General features: G+C 39.2%; 1 protein-coding gene across 1 annotated transcript; it reads left to right on the top strand.

The window, feature by feature from the left end:
- Positions 1 to 169: 169 nt before the first annotated feature.
- LOC131065258 (serine/threonine-protein kinase STY13) lies at positions 170 to 22,005 on the top strand. Its single transcript, XM_057999730.2, has 3 exons — positions 170 to 922; positions 2,420 to 2,805; positions 21,318 to 22,005. Exons 1-3 carry the CDS (start codon positions 443 to 445, stop codon positions 21,658 to 21,660), a joined length of 1,209 nt encoding a protein of 402 aa, XP_057855713.2. The 5' UTR covers positions 170 to 442; the 3' UTR covers positions 21,661 to 22,005.
- Positions 22,006 to 22,888: the final 883 nt, after the last annotated feature.

The following is a 22,888-nucleotide window of genomic DNA, read 5'->3' as shown; positions in this document are numbered from 1 at the left end:
AATCTTTGATTCCAATTTACCCAAAAATCATAAAGAGACAAATCAGTGAGAGCTCCAAAAGAAAGTCGCATTTGAAAACAAAGTTAAAGGGAGTGCAGTTTCACCATGATGCCTCCCCCGGAAAACACCAAACCCTTTTCAATGTCGCCTAAATCTTTTTAGGTATCGAGTCTATCGATTCTCACTCACCCGATCACGCGTTTCCACACGAGCAAAAGAACGAGATACGTAGGAAGGGAAGGACAAATCCACGGCCGTCAAAACGCTCTGTCGGTATCAAGTAGCAAGACGCCTCTATTTTATGTGCCATGAATTACGAGGGGGTTCATTTGGATTCATTTGGAAGCAACCAAACCAAACTTATTCCAAAGTAGAGCGGAAACATAATGGAAGGGAGAGGCACAAAATAGACCCAGGAGAAAGGAATTGAAGGACCGCAAGAATGGTAGAGGGCGTCAAATTGATGGCGATACAGGTGACAGAGGGACAGGGGCAAGGGCAGGGGCAGTACCAGCGTCTGAGTGAAATGTCGGTAGATAGTCTGCAAAACTCTTCTTGCTATGGTGGGGGGTACGTGTCTGTGTCGAGCAACAGCAGCGTGGGCTCCAACTCTATAATGGCTTCACTTATACAACGCACCCGGACTCGAACTCGCAAGGGGCTGACAGCGGGAAGTGTGGTTCATCCTGGTGGGGGTGGTGGTTTGGGAGACGATGCCCTAGCGCAGGCCCTCATGGACGACCGCTATCCTACGGAGGGCCTCAAAGAATACATTGATTGGACCATCGATTTGCGGAGCCTCAACATGGGACCCGCCTTCGCTCAGGGTGCCTTCGGCAAGCTCTTCAAGGCTACCTATAAGGGCGAGGATGTTGCCGTCAAGATTCTTGAGCGTCCACAAAATGACGATGACAAGGCTCAGGTTATTTTAATCATTTCTCTGTTTTTTATATCCAATCTCAGTGCATACAGAGAATTGAATGGGCTGGATGCTATTTTAGTTGCTAAATTCCCCTCTTTGTGGGTAGCATTTGGCTCAATTGCCACCATCTCTTCCATCAAATTCACTCTTTTACACTTGCTGCAATTCACCTGATTTTAGTACTTTATCATTTCTCTCAGGTTCTGAACTTTGATCTCCACTTCGGAAACCCATTTGCTTGTATCACTTGAGCCCGGCAATGTATATCCAGCCATCAAGATGTACCTATGGTCATCGCTGGATGATCGGTGAAATGATCTTTGACAGTCACAGTTTGGGAGATGGGAGATGGATTTGGGCACTGGCTACCCGTCAAATTCCCCGTTACCCTATGCCGGTTCACCTAGTTTAGGACTACATTATTTATTCCTGGTTTTGAACTTTGACGTCCACCTCGAAAACCCATTTGCTATTATCACTTGAGCTCGGCAATTTATATCCATGTATCCCTGGTTTTGAACTTTGATTACCACCTTGAAAGCCCATTTGCCGGAGTCCACCTAATTTAGCATTACATTATTTATTCCTGGTTTTGAACTTTGACGTCCACCTTGAAAACCCATTTGCGTTTATCACCTAAGGTCGGCAATGTGTATTTATTTATCCCTGATTTTGAACTTTGCTCTCCACCGTGAAAACCCATTTGCCGGAGTTCACCTAATTTAGCACTACATTATATATTCCTGGTTTTGAACTTTGATGTCCACCTCGAGAACCTATTATATTTTATCACTTGAGCTCGGCAATTTATATCCATTTATTCCTGGTGCGGAACTTTGATCTCCACCTTGAAAGCCCATCTGTGGGAGTTCACCTAATTTAGCACTACATTATTTATTTCTGGTTTTGAACTTTTATGTCCACCTCGAAAACCCATTTGCTTTTATCACTTAAGGTCGGCAATTTATATCCATTTATCGCTGGTTTGGAACTTTGTTCTCCACCTTGAAAGCCCATTTCCCGTAGTTCACCTAATTAAGCACGACATTATTTATTCCTGGTTTTGAACTTTGATGTCCACCTGAAAACTCATTTTTTTTTATTACTAGAGCTCAGCAATTTTTATCCATTTATCCCTGGTTCTGAGCTTCGATCTCCTCCTTGAAAGCCCATTTGCTTTTATCCCTTGAGCCTAGGAATGTATTTCAAGCCATCAAGAGGTGCCGATTGTCATCCCCCAATTTTTTACAGGTACAGGTTGGGAGATGGGAGATGAATAAAGGCAGTGGCCATCCAGCATGTTCATCATGCATTGTGAATGCATGTTCTAGGGATGGCCACTAGTGTATCCCAATGGCTGGATAGACACGGCCTGTGAGCTTATACCATTGAACACAATTGCAATTTATTTCTAACATTAATGTGGCCTAATATTTATATTCATGTTGCCATCTACCTTTGAATATGTAGTCAATGGGTGAAAATAATTTTCTGCAGATCATGGAGCAGCAGTTTCGGCAGGAGGTGATGATGCTGGCAACCCTGCGCCACCAGAATGTAGTGAGGTTTATTGGGGCCTGCAGGAAGCCTTTGGTGTGGTGTATTGTAACGGAGTATGCAAAAGGGGGATCAGTGAGGCAGGCTTTGGCAAAGAAGAATAATGGGCCTGTAGCGCTTCGGGATACAGTGAAGCAAGCACTAGATGTGGCAAGGGGGATGGAGTACCTGCACAGTCTGCTTTATATTCACAGGGACCTTAAATCAGATAACCTGTTGATAGCTGCAGACAAAAGTATTAAGATTGCAGATTTTGGTGTGGCCAGGATTGAGGTACAGTCTGAAGGGATGACACCAGAGACTGGTACATATAGGTGGATGGCACCGTAAGTTTTTCCTCAGATTTTAAAATATGATCTATTAAATTGGTTAAAATTCGCACCGTTCTTTACTATCAATCTTACACTGACTCTTTGCTTAGAAGTTTTGGTCCAAATGGAAACTTTTTCCATTAAAGCATCTTAGAACTGTAGACAAATTCTCACCCTCCTTTACTATCAATCTTAGTCTGATTCTTTGCTTAGAAGTTTTGTCCAAAGGGAAACTTTTTCCATTAATGTTCATCCTAGAACTGTAGACAACTTCGTTGTATTCCAATTCTGGCTTTCATTTACACAGGTAACCATACCGTTGCCTTGGTGATTCCACTACTTAAGAAATAATCCATGGCCTCAGGGGCTCTTTTCAAGTTGTGTTTATTGGTATTGAGAGCATAGTAAATGTGGGAATTTGGCATTTTTCTATTGTTTGTCTTTCTTTTCATTTTTATTGCTGTATCATGCATAAATCATTAATTGACATTGCTTCACCTGTATACTTGACTTCTTATGTCCATGCTTATTGTATAGAGGGCAAAGTACATACATGAATTTTGAAAACTATCATTAGTTTTTAATTAAAATTTCATTGCTATACAGTGTTCTGTGGAGTTTTTGAAATGGGGGATATGTGTCAAGGATTGGAGGACGATGGCACTTAGATTTGGGGATGTCGGCTGGCAGAGCATATATATAAGGTTTTGGGATGGTAGCTGGTGGAGCATATACATATTGGGGATTGTGGGGGAGGGTGGCTGGCAGAGCATATATATAAGATTTGGGGATGGTGGGGGAGGGCGGCTGGCAGAGCATATATATAAGATTTGGGGACGATGGGGGAGGGGAGCTGGTGGAGCATATTTAAATTATATATATGTTCCAAAAAGTTTCCAGAGTGGGGATGGCAAGGGATGGGAACACATTTCAGGGACAGATTTTTTGAAAGGCCATTTCTAAGAAGATGGTAGGGGATGGCTTTTAAAAAATAGCTATGTTCCAGGTGTTTCGTGGATAGGGATGGCAGTCAAAGGGCCATTTTTTGGGGATGGTGGGGGGATAGCTATATATATATATATATAGAGAGAGAGAGAGAGAGAGAGAGAGAGAGAGAGAGAGCGCTACAAGGCAGTGGACAGCAGTATAACAGCAGCAACACAACATGAAACTGTTAAAATGATGGTGGAGGATGTCTGAACCATCACATTCTCAAAAAAATTGTTTGTCTGCGCTTCTCACACAATACCACATTGCACCAGATCAGTATACCTTCAATAGCTAGAGAGAGAGAGAGAGAGAGAGAGAGAGAGAGAGAGAGAGAGAGAGAGAGAGAGAGGACAGTAGTATAACAGCAGCAATTCAGCAGCAAATACAACATGAAACTGTTAAAATGATGTTGGAAGATGTCTGAACGATCACATTCTCAAAAAAATTGTTTGTCTGCGCTTCTCAGACCTGTATACCTTTAATACCTTTTGCAACTGACAATTATAACCAACTCTAATATGATATTGAAAAGTTTGATGTGGCCATACCCAAATATTTCCCTGGAAGAGAACCTGGCTTAATACTCAAAATTCTAGCTATCTTTTGCTGTTTCTGCACATTGGTATTAAAGAAGAAGATCTCCGACTCATGCCAATTAATACATTGACCAGAATCTTTACTGTAATCATCCAGTGCAGATCTCACACACCTTGCCTCCCTAAAGGATGCCTCCCCCATCAGCAGAGTGTCATTTGCAAACTGAAGATGAGAGATGGCATCAACATTCCTTGCAATTTTGATGCCTTTCTATTGCCACAAAGTTGATAATTTGAAATCAGTCTCCCAAGAGCTTACGCCATTATAATAATAAGAAATGGGGACAAAGGGTCCCCTTTGAAGAGGAAAAATATTCTTGAGGGCTCCAATTTACCAACAATGAGAACTAAGGACTACAAATACAACTCCGGAACTATTCCACCCATTGGGGGCAAAACCCAAATTTCTCCAATATCTTTAAAAGAAAAGCCCAATTCACTTGGTCATACGCTTTCCTGATGTCTAGCTTCACAAACATCTTCTCTGTTTTAGCCAATCCAATGGAGTGAATTGCTTCATGGGGAATGATAACACCTTCCACTATTGATCTACCTGGAGCAAACCCACTTTGTTCATCAGAAATAATCATTCCCAGAATACCTTTCAAATAGTTCACCATGACTTTTGAAATGATTTTGTATATCGTATTGCACAGAGATATCGGTCTGAAATCTCCAATGGATTCAATCTTATTCTCTTTTGGGACCAAAGCAATCAGAGTATTATTTAAATCGTTCAGCACCTTACCGTCCCGCCTAGACTCCTCCACCACCTCCCAAATATCTTCTTGGAAGATATGCCAAAACTTCTGAAAAAAGAGCAGGGAGACCATCTGGCCCTGGGGCCTTCTCTCCACCCATAAAAAATAGAGTACTTTTAACCGCCTCCATCTTAACTGGAGCATGGAGCATCTGATTTTGCTCATGAGAAACTAATTGGAGAATCACTGTCAAGACATTATCATTGATCACCCCATGGTCAACATCACCGACAGAGAGCAAACTTTGAAAAAAATTAACTGCTTCACAATAGCCTTCGGCTCCTGCAACCACTGTCCATCTGCCCTTTTGATTTTGTGTATTCTATTAATTGACCGTCTTGCCTTCACAACAATATAAATATGCTTCATATTCCTCTCCCCTTCCTTCAAGCAACACTCTTTAGAATTCTGCCTCCAATAAATTTCTTCTCTAGCTAAAATCTCAGAGTGATAAGAATAGAGCTTTTTTTTTTTTCTAAAAATTCAGCCTCCGTCAGTCCATTATTACATATTTTATTATTAAGAGCTTCCAACAGCTACTCTATTTGAAATTTCTCCACAAAGACATCCTTAAATTTAGTTCTACTCCGTTCTTTTAGACAGTTTTTGACATATTGCAACTTTTTAAAAAAGATGAAAGCTTTCTTGCCTTCCAATTGCGGGCCATTTCTTCACCATCCAGCAATAAGGTCACCAAGACCCTCTGCTCTTAACCACATTTTTTCAAATTTAAATGGGCATCTAATTGGGACTGAGTCTCTTTGAGTTATGAGAGAAATTGGGAAGTGGTTCGAACCTGAGAAGGGAACAATCTTTGTCTCATACACCATCGACAACCTAGCCCACACCCCTGCTAAAAAGAAGCAATCCAACTTCTCAACAATATTTCTAGATTTTGGTCTGTGATTGTTAAGTAAAGGAGCCATTCTTCAATTTAACTTCAAGCAACCCATTAGAAGTGACAAAATTTTGAAAGTCCTTCTGGACTCTACCAAAGCCAACTCTCCCACCACTCTTATCTTGGGATTCTAAAGTCGCATTAAAATCCCCACACATTATCAAGTCCCTGGATAACTCTAGAAAGAGAATCCTTAAAGATCTTTGTTTTGATTAATACTAGTAGGTCCATTCACATTGAGAACCAAGAAGATATCCTTCGAGAAGATTGAGACCAACTTCACCAACTGCCAATTTTTCTCTTGGCATACCAAATCACATTCCAACACCTTTGGATTCTACAACACTGCCAATCCTCCTAACGCCCTGCTCGCTCCCACACTGAAGCCATTTCACAATTGCTAAATAGTCCAACTTCACTACAACTCAATTGGTTTCTTGAATCATTACACAATCTGGTTTTGTTTGATCAAAGCATCTTTTAATTAGCCGCCGCTTCTTAGGGGCATTTTAGCCCCTGACATTCCATGAAAGGGTTTTCATGGCTCTCTGGGAGGGGTAGCTCCCTTCCCAGATCTCAGTTTTCTCTGCTCCTTACCACTACCAGCTAGCTCAAGTTTCATTTTGTTTGTTTTTGAACCTTTTTGCTTTTTTTCCCATTCTTAACACACTTCTTTTTCGCTAAGGATTGGCTAATGGTCCACTTCTCTAGGATGCTCTCTTCATCTATCAAGCCTAGAATATCTTCATCTCCCATTAATGACTTATAGAGTTGTCTTTTCACCCTTTGCTCCAGATCCTCCTCAAAATTTCTAAGCTATTCATCAGACAAAGCCTCTGCTCTCTCAAGTGATACATGAATATCTTTAAAACCACAATCAATATGATCCTCCAAGTTCACCCCTTCCTTGTCCACACAATTACCTTCCTCCATTTTTGCCCCCGTTGGTGCCTTAGTAGTCTCTTCTCCTTGAGACGGAGGATTGCCCTTTCTAGGTGCCCTCTCTATCTCGAGTAGCCTAGAAAGGGCCTATCCAAGAGAACAACTCTTGTTCCAAGAGCACCTCATCCCAATCCTTCATACTTTCATCCCTCATCTTTGGGGAAGACGCCTCCTTTTCCTGATTTTGCTGTTGAGATGAATTATTTAGAGGGGAAATATTGACCATTTACTTCAAACCCAATAGGAGAATCAACTTTTTCTTGCTCATTATGAATAGCCCTTGTTAAACTATTTAGGAGACCCCCCCGGGGAGCTGGTAAAGCAGTCTCCCTTACCGCATCCAATGCATTACCTTTTTCCTAAGTTACTGGTTCGAGTTTGGGCACCGGTTCGGGTTCGAAGAACTCGGTATGCCGGTATGACAAAATTTTGAAAAGGGGTTTGGGTTTGTTAGTACAAAAACATGTAATTCTTTTATATATATATATATATATTGTGATATTTGTGAACCCTATAAGCATGAATAAAAATTTGCATGTCACATAGCATCATATAAACAACAAAACAAACATAAGCTTCTAATCATAGCATCATGATGATACCATAATAGCATCATATGCATCAAGTTTAATATCAAAATGACAAAATATTCAAGTATCATTGTTTCAACTTTCAACAATATAAAGTTTAATCATCAAATGGATCATCTAATTCATCCTCCTCCTCATTGACATTGACTTAGATGAGCCAATGCTACTTGCACTTGCACTATAAGTTGGCTTGATTTCCGAGTCATCAAGTGTCAATGTAAGAAGCTGAGAAGCAGGAGCATCCAAATCAGTAGGCTCTGGCTCTATATCCCACATCTTTGTTTACCCTTGTGTGTAGTCACGTTGTTTGTGTGAAAGAAGACGTAGGTTGGAATGCACATATACTAAATTCTCCACTCTTTTTGACAGCAGACTATTGCGCTTTACTGAGTGGATGAAAGAGTATGTGCTCCAATTTTTTTCTGAAGCAGATGAACTAGCAACCTATGAAGACAAAGTAAACAATTAAAGTTATACATTAATAAAAGTAAAATCATGAGCAACCTATGAAGACAATGGAAACTATAAATAAACTAAAACTTGTAAATTTAAAATTTTAATTAATTAAACTTATTTGTGATAAAACTTTTATAGCGAGGGGTTGTAGGTGTTGGAAGCATGTGCCATGGAAGTACCACCAGCTATGAGCATCCTTCTTGGATCTATGATGAAGTGCATCAAAACTTAGACCATTCCCATTTGCGAATTCTATGAACTCATTTGTAACAACATCTCACAAATCATCATCGTGGAAGTACCACCAGCTATGAGCATCCTTCTTGGATCTATGATGAAGTGCATCAATACTTAGACCATTCCCATTTGCGAATTCTATGAACTCATTTGTAACAACATCTCGCAAATCATCATCAGGATATAGTCTAAGAAATGCTGCCTTGTACCCATCAGATACTTCTAGATCTCTCCATGGTGGAATCCTTCCTGGTTTATCAAGAAACTGATTGCTATAGTACTTAGGTGTCAAGGCATAGGCAAGAAGATGCAAAGGAGTGGTTATCTTATTCCACCTTTCTACAATAATTGCTTCCAGTTCTTTGAAGAATTTCTCCTGGGGGGTCATTCTCTTTTTCATTTATAATGACCTTTATTGTTTCAAGCATTGAGTCAGTGCCATCATAAATCTCACCTATGCAAGGCCTATCCATGTCTGTATAGCGAATCAATGATACTTAGGAGATATGTAACAAGATCCCACCATTTCTCATTCAATATTCTCTCCCTAATTTTTTCTGCCCTCTCAGTGCTACTCTGCTTCCATACAGTCCAATTGGTGCTGATCACCATATTGCATAGTGCCACTCTAACTTTCACAAGTCGTCTTAAGACGATTGTGTTTGATGCAAAACGGGCCTCTGCAACCTATAACACAAATTAATGCCAAATGATTAAAAAATAAAGCCAAACTTTAAAGAAGAATTCACAATATAGCTTACACAATGATATTATGAACATTGAAAATAAAAAAAATCAGAAAATGTAAAATTAAATTACTATTTCATGTTGAAAATGTAGCTAGGTCGTATCCCTTGATTGGGCCGACCTAGCTTGGTAAATTTTAGATGTGGCCTTTGGCCTTAAAATTTATTGTGTAATTTGTAAATTCAATAGGTCAGGTCCCATTCATATGTAACTTGTAAAGGGTTATTGGTTAGGTCCTAACCTATGTAACTTGTGGTTATAAATGGGTCTGACCCCATAATGTAACTTGTGACCATTGGAGATTGGTCCCGCCTAGGCACATAAAACACTCAAAGGGCAAACTCAAATGTAACGTGTGGAAGCATGGACCTATTCATGTAACTTAAACTAAAAACATTATATTTTGGCGCCAAAGTCCTTAGCCGACTAAGGCAAGATATAATGCTTGTACCTCCTATATAATCAATGGATTGTAATCCATTTCACAGACAATAATGTGTACTTGATCAGCGAATACCACTCTGCTAGCGAATTCAATGTTGAAGTCAGCGAATATTCTCCAAGAGTCAGCTAACACATTCTGAGTGACAGCGAATTCACATTCTTGTAAATCGGTAGACTTCTGATCCAAGAAGCTATCCTCTTGCTGTGCGAACTCTATCAGACTGATCTGCCCTAAGGTCTGCCCTACATCTGATTGGAGATTTAGTCAAGTTCAAATCAGAACTTGTGATTCAGATAAGTCAATTCTGTCATGCCCTAGGTGGGTGAATTTGTATTTGATTATCTTCTGACATTAATCTAATCAGATCTGAGATCTTTGGTTGCTGGGTTTTTCCTGCGAGAGGGAGGTTTTCCCAGGGTACATGTGTGTTATGCATATGAATTACTTTGCATTCTGATTTTCTGTTCTATACTGCTAATCTGATTGCTAAAACTAACATTTCACTTACCTTCAATAGCTCCAAATTCAAATAGGTTCTAAAAATCCCTTGAGACATGTGGTGGTTTGTGATGAACATCTGGATGTCCTCAACCTCTGCATACACATCTCTGATCCATTTTATTTTTTGCCCAATCTTTTGTAGCATAAGATTGAGTGAATGTACTGCACAAGGTGTCCAAAAGATGCGATCATAGCGTTGTTCAACCAACAAACCAACAGCTCTACAATTTTTTGCATTGTCCGTTATGACTTGGACAACATTGCGGGGTACCATTGACTCAATGGCGGAGATGAGAATTTCTGCAATTAATTGGCCATCTTTTATTTGGCCCTCACAATCCACAACTTTAAAAAACATTGCCCCTTTAGGGGACACCGCTATGACATTGATCAAGGGACGGTTTTTAGCATCTTTCCACCCATTTGAAACAATTGTTACACCTGTCTCAACCCATGAATCCCTTATGGGTTTCAATGCATCTTCAACCCTCTTCACCTCTTTCTCCAATAATGTTCCATGTACCTTCTCATAATTGGAGCCCTTATACCCTCTTGGAGCCTCATTAACACTTTTTATCATTTGCTTCCAATATGGGGAGCGAACAACATTGAAAGACAACCCATTTGCATAAATGCACCTTACTATATCTTCGTCAGCATTGTCTCTACTCTCATTTTGGAATGTGGTTTCTAAAGACCCCTTTGTTCTTTTACGTGTCAAGGGTGGTTCACTTTGAGGTTCATTTGTGGCAAAGAAGGGGTGGTCTTCTACTACAATATTGGGATTAGAAGGGGCTTGCATTCCCCTTGTTTTCTTTGATGTGGTTTGGTTCAATCTACGGACTTCTCTCTCTTCTGGTATAGGTTTACTATCTTTTCCAGGGCATTTTTTGAAGCCTCTTCCTTTTATTCCACACAAATGGCCTACCACTTGATAATATGAACTATAACGTTCAATACCACATCCTTGGCATCTCCAACGGAATCCCCCACCTCTTGGAAGTTGTTTTATAATGTCAACATACTTCCATAAGGGAGAATTTGGATCATTTCTTTGTTTTGCAATTATTTGTTCATTGCCAATGGAGGAAGATGTAGATGCCATTCTAGTTCCTATGGCAAGAAATAATATAAACATATTCAAAAACAAAAACTAAATAATGAAAAAAATTCAAGTTTCATGTTTGACAATTTGTGAAACAAAAATAGTTGGAAAAAATGTTAAAAAACCTACCTCTTGCAACCAATGGAAGCTTGAAAAGAATGGAAATGATGCTGCAACACTTGTTGAAGCTTCAAAAATCAGTCTTTAACTCCTCTTTGATCTTGGAAGCCAAATTTTGTTCACCCTTTCTTCAACCTGCTCTCATAAAACTTTTTTTTTGCAACACAATTGAGGTGAAATGAGTGAATATAATGTTTTAGAAGTCATTTTTAGGGTATAAGTTTCACTTTTTAGAAGGCGGAATTCAAAAAAAAATTAAACTTTGCATATATTTTGCTTTTTTGGGCTGCCCAGCCGCCCGAGTTCGATTGGGTTCAACTAGGGACGAACCACCTTTGGGTTTTTCGAACCCTGGTCGAACCGGACCCAAACTAGGAACTCGTTCGAACCAGGACCGGTACCAGGGGGGTCCAAGGGCGAACCCGGTAACTTAGCCTTTTTCCTTAGCTTGAGTGCCAAAATAGTCAAGAGGGTGAACCATATCACCAAACAAATCCATAATTTTATCAACAGAATGATTTTGTTCCAGTGCTTTTCCTTTTTTATCTATCATGCAATCTTCCGTTGGGTGCCCAAACCCCTTGCACTTCTTACAGTTTTCAACTATGTCCTCAACCTCCACTTTTTGCTGCCACACCCCTTTTTACAAACAAACTTCAATTTCTTTCGGGAGAGGCGGAAAAGGTTTCCACATGAGACAAACCCGGGCATAAATGTTGAAATCTTCTTTTTCGACCGCTTAATCTGCCTTCACAAATTTGCCAAGTTTGTCCCCAATCATCTTTAGGTTTTTGTATGCCAATACTCATTAGGGAGGTTATAAAGTCTAACTCAGATGGGAATTTCCTCAATGACAACCTTCAAGCCTTCAAAGGATCAAAGTTTGGGGACCAATCTCTAATGTTGAAACCCATTCCCCCCATAAGAAAGGGGCCATTGTTTAGAATCCTCTGCTTTTCCTTAGACTGCTCACATATAACCAGATAGAAATCGTTTCGAAGGGTATTCAAAGTGTAGTTTTTACCCCATTGCTCATTGACCCATTTTCGAACCCTAACATAGGCAAGCTAGTCCCTCGCCCACTTCATGAAGAAAGCTTTGTCCTTCAAATTTTGAACTGCATCTTTCCATTCTTCATTCTCAATCCTAACTGAAATTACCCTAGAAGTAGAGGGCTCCGGATTTACCTTTTGCACTGGTGCAGATCTCTCTGAGACTTTCGGTTTCCACATTTTCCCTTAGAGATTCTTGAAACCCCTCGGAGGGTGATTGAACATGCCCACATAGCCTCCATTAAACGGGGGAAAATGCCTTTTTTCCTGGCTATGAGAAGTATTTTCCAGGGCCCTCTTGAAGTGCCTAGTTGTTGAATCCTCCCAAGCCCAACTTGGTGGGCGCTAGGCGCTATTCCTGTATCCTGATCTTCCCATCTGGTACTGCGGAGCTCGCCCATGTCGGAAGGGGAGAAACCCTAGTCGCCTGCTTCCCGTCGCCATCTTCTATATTCAATTGTTTTCATTGTTAATGTGCATATATATTATATAATTTTTTTAAAATTAGAACAAAATGCCCAAATGCTGCAAGCTTCAACTACAAAATGACAAAGCATAGAAAATATGCCATTTGCCTTAATCAACATCTACTATCTTTGCATCAAAATTGGAGTAAGTCAAAGTCATTGCCACTATGAGGGATTGCCTCACCCAATGGTATCCCAACCATTCCCTCTTGTGTCTTCTCCTCATCAACTTGTGTGACATCTTTGGGATTAGCATTCCAACATTGGGTGTAGTTTGAAGATACTTAATGACTCTATCGATCTTGAAGTCACAAGGCACTATGCACAACCACCAACTTCTTCAATTGTTGAGAGGTAAGTCTATTCCTCTTAACTGACTATATGAAGTTGTAAGCATGGTCATGAGGTTTTGGGGGTGGTGCCTTAAGTGGGGTCCTAAAGTAGTGTCTTTGTTGTGCTTCCTATTGTGATACAAGGTAGGGTTGATATTGTGATACAAGGTAGGGTTGAGGGGTGGAACCACCATCTCCAAGTGCAAATTAATGCCTTTGAGACCACACGAACCTTTGGGCTATATGCCATTTTTCATAATTTATTGTTTTTAAGTTAATGATGTAGTTTTGATGGCTTTTTGTTTTTTTCTTACTTCCATTCTCGCCTCTTCTCATAATTTCTCTCCTTTTTTGCCTTATTCACAATGTGGAAAATGGCAAAATGAGTCTCTTTTTTGTTTTTAGTTTGTGTGGTTTTTTGAGGTTCAAGGCTGGTTCAAAGGGGGTGTGGGGGCACTTGTTGCTCCCCCACTTGTTTTTTAAGTTTTTAGTGTTCTTTTTCTTGGCATTCTTTGTTAAATGGGTTGTAAGGGATGTCGAGCTTGTAATTTTTTGCTTGAAAATGGCCATTTGTGAGTCTGGGTCATCAAGGGAACGGTTAGCCATCTCTTGCCATTTCTTGCTTGAAAATATTTGTCCTAAAACATTTTTTTACTATTTTGAAATCAGGTAATGGGTTGGGGACGTTTCCTACCTATTCTGCCCTACTTGAATTGCCCCCTATAGGGGATAGGGTCAAATTAAGTAGGAGATGCATCCTCAGGGAGCATAGATATATAACTAGAGTAGAGGTCTAGAAGGAGAGCAACCTCTAGTAGGGTTGCATTGCTTGTTGCAATAACGGTTGGAGTCGAAGGTCAGAGCCCTTTCTACTAGGCCCAAATTAAGACAACTGAGAGCACATGGATCTTCATGTTGCATGCCATTCATTATAATTTTATCACTATGTTTTCTCCAACATCAAAATCTCATTACCTCTTTGAGAATTTGATCAAATGCCATTATCGATAGACATACCTCAGTGAATAAGGAGCAGTGAATAAGACTATAATATATGACAATGATTACATGGTATCGGATATATGATAGTGACTACAAGAGAAAGCAACGATTATGAAGAATGATAAGCAATTAAGTATGTGTAGCAGCGATTCAACGGAAGGATAAATCAGCGATAATGAAGAAGAGAGAATGATTATGTAATTAAGAAAATTGTAGAGGATCAGCGATTATATTGATGAAGCAATCTAAGATGATGACTAAAGGCAGCGATATAAAAGATCTGTGTATATCAAATACAGTGATCAGAAAGAAAGAAAAAATGAATGTTAATAAGATATTATATAATAACAAGATATTATAAATGTAAATGAGATATTATAATATTAATCATTATCAATATTACAAATATTAATCATTATTAATATTAATAAGTTTGAACAAGACTAAAGTCAAAAGCCAAGCATTGTTTAATATCACGATTTGTTAATAACAAATCTTTGAAGAAAAGTCATGATTTACTTTATACTCATAATGGCTGCAATATTAATATGAATAGCCACGGTTAGAAAGTCATGGGCTTAGACTTTGAAAAGCCACGATGGAACTTAAACATTATGAAGCTACGATGGAACAAACAGCTTTTAAGTGCCACAAACTAATGAATATGACTTTTCAGAAAATGACGTATTGTTCCATGTAGGTATCTGAATGCATAAAGCAGTTTTAAAGATTGGGGTAATGCGGAGATTACAAGGAGATGGCAAGGAGACAGAAAAAGAAAGAAGCACGTAAATAGTGACTTCGTTCTGGTTGTTGTTGTGTAGCTAGGTCGGATCCCTTCTAGGGCCGACCTAGTGCACAAAATGCCAGGTGGCCCGTCGGCCTTGGCATTTGGATATCTCAGTTGTATGAGTCTAATTTGGGGCAGGCCCTATTTGGGCGAACCACTATGTGTAACTTGTGATTAAGTTAAATGTAATTTGCAACTAAGGGAGACTCATATGTAACTTGTAATATATAGGTCTGACCCTATCCTTGGCGCCAAAAGTATATGGTCGACTTGAGGTCTATTAGGAGGTATTGATTCATATATATGCAAGGTCATGATGGCATCAATAGATATGAATTCAATAACATGAAGGTCATGTAGTGTGCTCGGGGGTGACGATAAGAGCTTATCATCTATGGTTGGGAAGGCAACAGATTTGATGTTTGCCTATGGTTAAGGAGCACTACCATAAAATTCAACATGGTATCAGAGCGGGTTCCTTCTATAGAGCCTAACCGCTTGAAGGTAGATCCTGTGCTTTTGAGGGAGTTCAATCAAAGTAATTTGCAGACTGAGAAATCTAAGTGCAGGCAAAAGTCGATTACCAAGCCTCTCAACTCAGTCGTGAGCATCGCATATGTTCTACACCGAGTAATGACTGTTGAGGTGTCGATGATCTCCATAGATCTATCATTAGTGCTCAATGACAGATTTAGTCCGATGCCTTGGCGTTGAAAGTCACCAAGCCTGGTATCGAAATGTTGACGGTAAGTGGAGTCACTATGGACATCTGTGTCTGTTTTAACATTCTATATTCGAATTCTTTATTCAGGGAGGAGAACATGTTGTGGAGGATTCTCTCCGACGATCGTAACATTTTACTAGCAAATGAAAGTGACGGAGTTTGCTCGCTTCACGACGCTCGTGGCTAGAGACATCGACAAGGTGGCAGCAAGCATTTCTGAGGATTCAACGAACCGACGCGAGTCGGTATGCGTGCTATCGACTACTCAGTATAATGGAAGGTTGAGATCGAGCAACAACATAGTGGCGAGTTTTGTGATGATCACATTAAGTCGTACACAAATGTGAAATGTGTGCGTATGGGGATGAAAGCGAATGGAGGCACCTAACGATCAGGAATGGTGGAGAAGGCCTCCGTGCAATAACGCCTTGCAACAGCTCTCACATCATCCTAGAAGCTTCGAGAGTCACATGAAGCATTCGTTTTGCTAAAGCCTGCATAGGCATCAGATGATATTGCAACTGAAGGTCCAGTTATTCGAGTTCTTATTTATGTCGCTCTTGAAGATCATCTGAAGTTTGTCCTAGAATGGGCACTGCAGCTTAGCATTCTGGCACACCCTGCTACAAGTGGATTTCTGTTGCATTTATGTGGTTGGTCCATCACTTTGCTGTGGATGGTATTAAAGGTAGTTCTTCAGATGATGCTTAAGCTATGCTCAGAGCAGATATTGTGGACAGATGATGAGTGATGGCGAGGGCCAAAGGCCACGCAACCATCCCTAGGTGCTTCGGTGTGGTCAATCCAAGTGAATGGAAATTCCATTGCTGAGCAAAATTATAAAAGATAAGTACTCTTTATGTTTGAATAATGCTACATCATTGAATAGTGAATCATGTGTTGACATTTCCCCTGAGTATCATTATCTCTCTCTGAAATGCTTCTAGGACAAATCAGAGATTGCATTCAAGGAAGGAAGATTGCTTGCATTTCTTCGTAGAGGAAGAATCAACATTTAGAGGGAGTCTGACATATCGTCAGAAGTAACCTTGGACGAAGAGATCAAAAGGTTGATATCTGCTTCAGAGGGAGCATGACATTTCAGCTGCAGAGGAAGCATGACATTTCAGCTTCAGAGGGAGCTTGACATTTTAGCTTCAGAGGGAGCTTGACATTTCAGCTTCAGAGGAATCCTAACATTCCAGCTTCAGAGGGAGCCACGTCATTATGAAGATTTGGTTAATGCATTTTTCTCTGTGATGGAGAAATTTGAGGTGAAAGCCCTTGTTAATGAGTTCTTCTCTCTGAGGGAGAAGATCAAGGTGCAATCCCTTGTTAATGAGTTCTTCATTGTGAGGGAGAAGTTCGAGGTGCAATCCCTTGTTGATCCATTCTTCTCTGGGAGAAGTTTGAGGTTAAAGCCCTCATTCCACCCTCTACGAGTAGGTATGGTGGGTCCACCCTTTGCGAGCGAGTAGGCATGGTGGCGATGCATTCTTCTTTGGGAGAAGTCTGAGGTTAAAGCCCTCATTCCACCCTCTGCGAGTAGGCATGGTGGAGATGCATTCTTCTCTAGGAGAAGTCTGAGGTTAGAGCCCTCGTTCCACCCTCTGCGAGTAGGCATGGTGAGCACACCCTTTGTGAGTAGGTATGGTGGGTATCATGGAAGAAATTCTATGATGTGCTTGTTCACCCTCTAGGAGTAGCTATGGTGAACGCATTATTCATGGGAGTAGCCATGGTGGTAGACTGGTAGTCACTATGTGACTTGGTTATTTAGAAGGAATCCTTCCTAGCTAAGAGGGAGTGTTGTTGTGTAGCTAGGTCGGATCCCTTCTAGGGCTGACCTAGTGCACAAAATGCCAAGTGGCCTGTCGGCCTTGGCATTTGGATATCTGTCGGCCTTGGCATTTGGATATCTCAGTTGTATAAGTCTAATTTGGGGCCCTATTTGGGCGAACCACTTATGTGTAACTTGTGATTAAGTTAAATGTAACTTGCAACTAAGGGAGACTCATATGTAACTTGTAATATATAGGTCTGACCCTATCCTTGGCGCCAAAAGTATATGGCCGACTTGAGGTCTATTAGGAGGTATTGATTCATATATATGCAAGGTCATGATTGCATCAATAGATATGAATTCAATGACATGAAGGTCATGTAGTGTGCTTGGGGGTGACAATAAGAGCTTATCGTCTATGGTTGGGAAGGCAACAGATCTGATGTTTGCCTGTGGTTAAGGAGCACTACCATAAAATGCAACACTGGTCTCACGGGTATGTAGAATATTACCCAGCATTAGTAACTACAATAGCAAATATAATAATATTTCTGTATTTCCCTGTATTTGTATAATTTTAAGATTATGATATACATCAATTTTATATATATATATATATATATATATGCAAATGGAACAGTTAGTAATCTGTATGAAGTTGAAGGAGAATATAAATACTGATCATATATATATATATATCAAAGAAAAAGTTTACGATTTAAATTAAATCAAATATTAAATAAAGAGTTAATCCATGGTTCAAGAATAAATAGATAATAAGATAAACAAATAAATTGATAATGTCTGAAACATAAATAAGAATGACTTTAAACCGTCTAAATCATAATCACTTCTGTATTTTCTATTCCCCAAGGGAGATGGGTGCTGCTAGGGAAGGGTGGAGTAAAACTATCCGATAGAAAGCCCCAAGGGTGACAGATTCCTCCTGAAATCTGGGCCGCAGGCCCCAAGGGTGAATGGACTGAGTTTGGTAATCTGGGCTACCTTAAAGAGGTGGTGTCAAGTGCCCTAGGCAGCCAAGCCCTCTTCTGGGAATGGGGTCAGATTGGTTTGGATTTAGGCATGGTTTTAATGGCATCATAAGTTATATTATAGAGAATTAGTTAGTTATGCTTAAGTAATCATGATAGAAGGTAGTAACATAGATGTTGCTCTTGGGAATTGACAGCCTACAAATAGGGGACATTACAGCAGTCTAGGACATGAATATTGTCATTCTTGAATCATTCTATTTGTTTTTTTATATTTAGAATTTTTTTACAACAGTCAGCAGGCACTCACGAACATTTATCATTTATGAAAGCACGATAACATATACTACCACCCCACCCTCATTCCTTCCTCCACTCTCTATTAAGCTAGAGTTGTTGGTGATGTATGAATTAAGAAATATTTGATCACCAACTTCCTGAACTTAATATAAGGGCTTCCTGAACTTAATATAAGGGAGTGTGCATTTGAGTAAACAAAAACAATAATGCATTTGAGTAAACAAAAATAATAACTATTTTAATAGTCTATTTTCCCTCCAATGCTGTGTGAATATTCCAACTTTTTCTCAAGGTCCATTTGTATATGCCATCATGTTGTTTGTTTGTTCAAAGCTTTGACACAAATCAAAATTCTTGCCATGTTATCAGGCATGGTTTATGTGTTGTGGATTTTGCACACAATATTGTCATTTTAGATGCATCCATTAAAATGGCACTATGGCATGCAACAAAATCCACAACATGTTATGCCTGATATAGCAATGAAACTGCCAAAAAAGAGAACATTCTTACCTCCAATAAACAATTTGGCATGTATTTCTTCTGTACTGATAACTAAGAACAGTAAAATCCCATTGGGACATAGCCTAGAGGGAATTGTTTCAATCTTATGCCAAATAGGTCAGTGAATATATATATGTGTGCGCGTGGAAAAATAACTTAGCATGTGAAATTCACACATTCACAATAATCATAGAAAGTAAATTGGGGTATGGCCTAACGATAAGGTGAAAAAATTGATATGATTATGACATGCCTGCATAGCGTCACCCTTTGCAAGGGGCATTTGAGGGATCCCAAGAATCTGCATTGTTACAAAGTTTCTCTGCTCTTCACCATTCATAGGGTTTATTTAGTTGACAACAGTGTTGCATTTTGTCATGTTGGTGGGCATGATTGAGCCTACTACCCTTTGTGGAGAAGTGGGTATTTGTGTATGATAGGGATTGTGAACAGGGTTTATCAGGGAATTCTTATGCATGTTGCATGGGTTAGGGTTTGACATGGGGCATCCCATGTGTCAGTATTGCTTGATCTGTCCTCATTGTTCTTGTTCATCAGCTTTTCTACGTTCTTGGGTATCTATTCCTTGGTTTCTTTGGGTGGAATGCGGAGATAGTTGAACATGGGATGTTTCCTGCATCGGCATTTGAGACAATTAAATCTGTTCTTCAATCTCAATTGCCTGGACTCATCGTCTATTTGCCGCAACCAATGTGATTTTGTTTGGTATTTTTTCTGATATATTCAATTTGAAGTCACAGTTATATATAAGAGTTGCTTTCCAGAATTTCTTCATCAATGTCAATAAGAGTTCCAAGAGTCCACCCAATTTTGGAGAGGCATTCTTCTGACCAGAATTCGATTGGTAGATTGTACAGTTTGATACATTTGGGGTCATCACTTGGGGAGAAGTTGTTGGGATTGAAATTCAGTACCCATTTCTGAAGACACAGTGGGATTTCTCCCATTTTCTGTACACCATAGGAAAATATGGATTCCGTCTGCTTTGTCAAGGAAGATTACAACAAAGAAACCCTTTGCCAGGAATTTTAACACAGAGTTGTGTTTCCAGTTCTCTTTTAGCCAAGATTCTATGTTTTTTCTCTTGCTTGCTTCAGGCCAATGAATTGTCCAATAACTGCAGACTCCACCAGCATTTCAGTGTCTGTTTCTGCTTCTTCGTAGAGATCCACAATGATTTTTTTTTATTGTTTCTTGTCTGCTCTGCTTCTGTGTGCTCCTTTCGTAAATTACTGCTCTTCAACAGTTCTCAGGTGTGAGCATTTTTACTTGTATGTGTTTCAATAAATGTTTAAGCTGTATTAGGTGTGCTTATTTTCTATATAAAGGTCACCAATTCTTCTTGTATGAGTAGGCTGGGTTTCTTTGGTAAGTAGTTTCTAGTATTAAAAAATATAAATTCTAGTCATAACAGGTGGGCTTCTTTTCTATATGGATTACACTAATTCTCCATTTTCAAGATGGCTAGGTTTCCCGTATAAATAGTTTCTATAATTTTTATACTTGAGCAAATGCTTATTTTTGTTCAATGTCATCTATTCTTCTTGAATAAGATGACTGGGTTTCTGTTGTGAGTAGTTTCCATATTCTTTTAATCCAAGGACATTATGCTTTCTTCCTGTTTATTAGAAGATTAACATCTTGTCTTGTGCTGCCAATTCTATTATCACTATGAGTCTATGACAATAACATTTGGCTTTGTGAGCATAGCCATCCAAACAAACTAGTTACCATGAAAATCATTATATGGCTCCTTTGTCTATACTGCCTCAGTGACAGCCTTCCAGCATTTGTGGCTGATAGTTTGACACTGTAGGCATTCTAACATGCCATTTTTTGCTATAATATATGCATATACATCTTTAAACAATCTGGACCAGATAAGCATGCTTATGTATAAAATGAAAACATGCTTAATAAAACCATAAGGACATTTAATAACATTTGTATCACATGGGATGGTGCAGATTTAATCACCAATTAAGGACATGTAATAACATGTATATCACAAGTGATGCTCCAGATTTTATTACCAATTCGTCTAGTCAAATGTTCAGGTCTACCTGGAGAAGTGTAAACATGCTTCAGTTTTCGTGTTGCACAAATTTCACATCTAATTTAGAAGGCATATGTTAACACTTGTTATATCAACCACATTTGTACTGGTTGCAGGGAAATGATCCAAAGCAGATCCTATAACCATAAAGTGGATGTCTACAGTTTTGGGATTGTTCTGTGGGAACTTGTAACAGGCATGCTACCTTTTCAAAACATGACAGCTGTGCAAGCAGCATTTGCAGTAGTGAACAGGGGTCTAAGGCCAACTATCCCTCAAGATTGCCCCCCAGCATTGGAAGAGATAATGAGGCGCTGCTGGGATGCTAATCCTGAGGTAAGGCCTTCATTCAGTGAAGTGGTAACATTGCTGGAAGATGCAAGAATTGAGATCATGACAACACCTCGGAGTGCCAAAATCCGACGATGTTGCATGGCACTACCACTCACAGCTGATTAAGTATTTCTTCATTACATTCTTATTGTATATTATAATCATAATATTTGTTAAGGATGACTGTGCAAGACTCCATTGAATGGAATTTGGCACTATATGGAACAAAGAATCAAGTTATGTATTATTCCTTTTCCTTAGATGTTCAGGATAGATGTTTTGGGTTTATTGTTATATGCTAGTTTTGGAAGAAAGTTGTTGATATGAATTTCTGAGACCCACACAATACAGAGCACTGAATCTTAATGGGAGAACATTGAAGAACACTTGTAGAAATGCTTCTGTAATCAAATTTGCTACATAAATTAGGGCTGCTGTTGGTTCAACATAGGATTTGCCAAGTTTGCAACTCATGCATCTTTGCTCCTTTTAGCTTGGTATGCAACCAGTTCGTTGGCTTGGAAATATATGTTTATATTTATCAGGGCAAACAGTTGGACTATTTCATATGTGGAGTGTGACCAGAAATTTATCCACGACTTTCTATGTTAGGCAATTTTATCAGAGAATACACCATACTTGATGTATAAATATTTTTGTTGAAAAGTTTACTAGTCATGCTTACATTTCATAATTTAATTTCCCTAAGCTTCTTGACAAAGTGGCACAATTCAGAAGTAAAACCGCATAACTTTGTGTAACTTAGGATGGGATTCCTTCATTTGTCTACATTTGTTTTCTGTGTTTCATTATTTCTTTTTTGAGGGTGTATGCCACCACAGGCTATAAACAATTGATGAACGCGTCTTGTTTATGTACACATTGAGGAAGAGAATGACTTTTGGGAAGCAAAGATGCACACTCTTATAATGATTTGAAGGTAACACATGCCATGTTCATCTTCCTCACCCTGTAATTATTTCTTTTCATACCACAAAATGAGACTTGTTGGACCCAACTCATAATTGGGAAGTCGCAGGTTCAATTCCTGCTGGATGTACTACAATAAAAAGTTACCTCAATTCAATTAAATGTCGAGATTAGATTATCTACATCCATGTTTTGTAATTCTGTTCTATTTTAAATAGAACAGAAATACAAATATTCTATTTACGCACGTTTGAACGACTTTTTCTCATAATGAAAATGTATATTTATGGTACAAAATGAACTCTAATTTAACGATCAAGTTGATTTTGTAATTGTCGAATGCATTTTATATGCTTGTGTATTATTAGAAGCTTCTATGCAACTGATTATATAAGAAAGGTCATGGCTAAGATGCATGATATTT

Source organism: Cryptomeria japonica, chromosome 2 (assembly GCF_030272615.1).
Source record: "Cryptomeria japonica chromosome 2, Sugi_1.0, whole genome shotgun sequence".
Taxonomy (NCBI): Eukaryota; Viridiplantae; Streptophyta; class Pinopsida; order Cupressales; family Cupressaceae; genus Cryptomeria; species Cryptomeria japonica.
Note: the sequence above shows the minus strand (reverse complement) of the source record. Positions and strands in the feature narration are given on the sequence as shown.

What these genes read in the sequence shown, in the direction of transcription:
- LOC131065258 (XM_057999730.2), top strand. Translation starts at nt 443, where the DNA reads ATGGTAGAGGGCGTCAAATTGATGGCGATACAGGTGACAGAGGGACAG. An exon ending in ATGACGATGACAAGGCTCAG is followed by an intron (nt 923 to 2,419) that starts GTTATTTTAATC and finishes AATTTTCTGCAG; the next exon opens with ATCATGGAGCAGCAGTTTCG. An exon ending in ACATATAGGTGGATGGCACC is followed by an intron (nt 2,806 to 21,317) that starts GTAAGTTTTTCC and finishes TACTGGTTGCAG; the next exon opens with GGAAATGATCCAAAGCAGAT.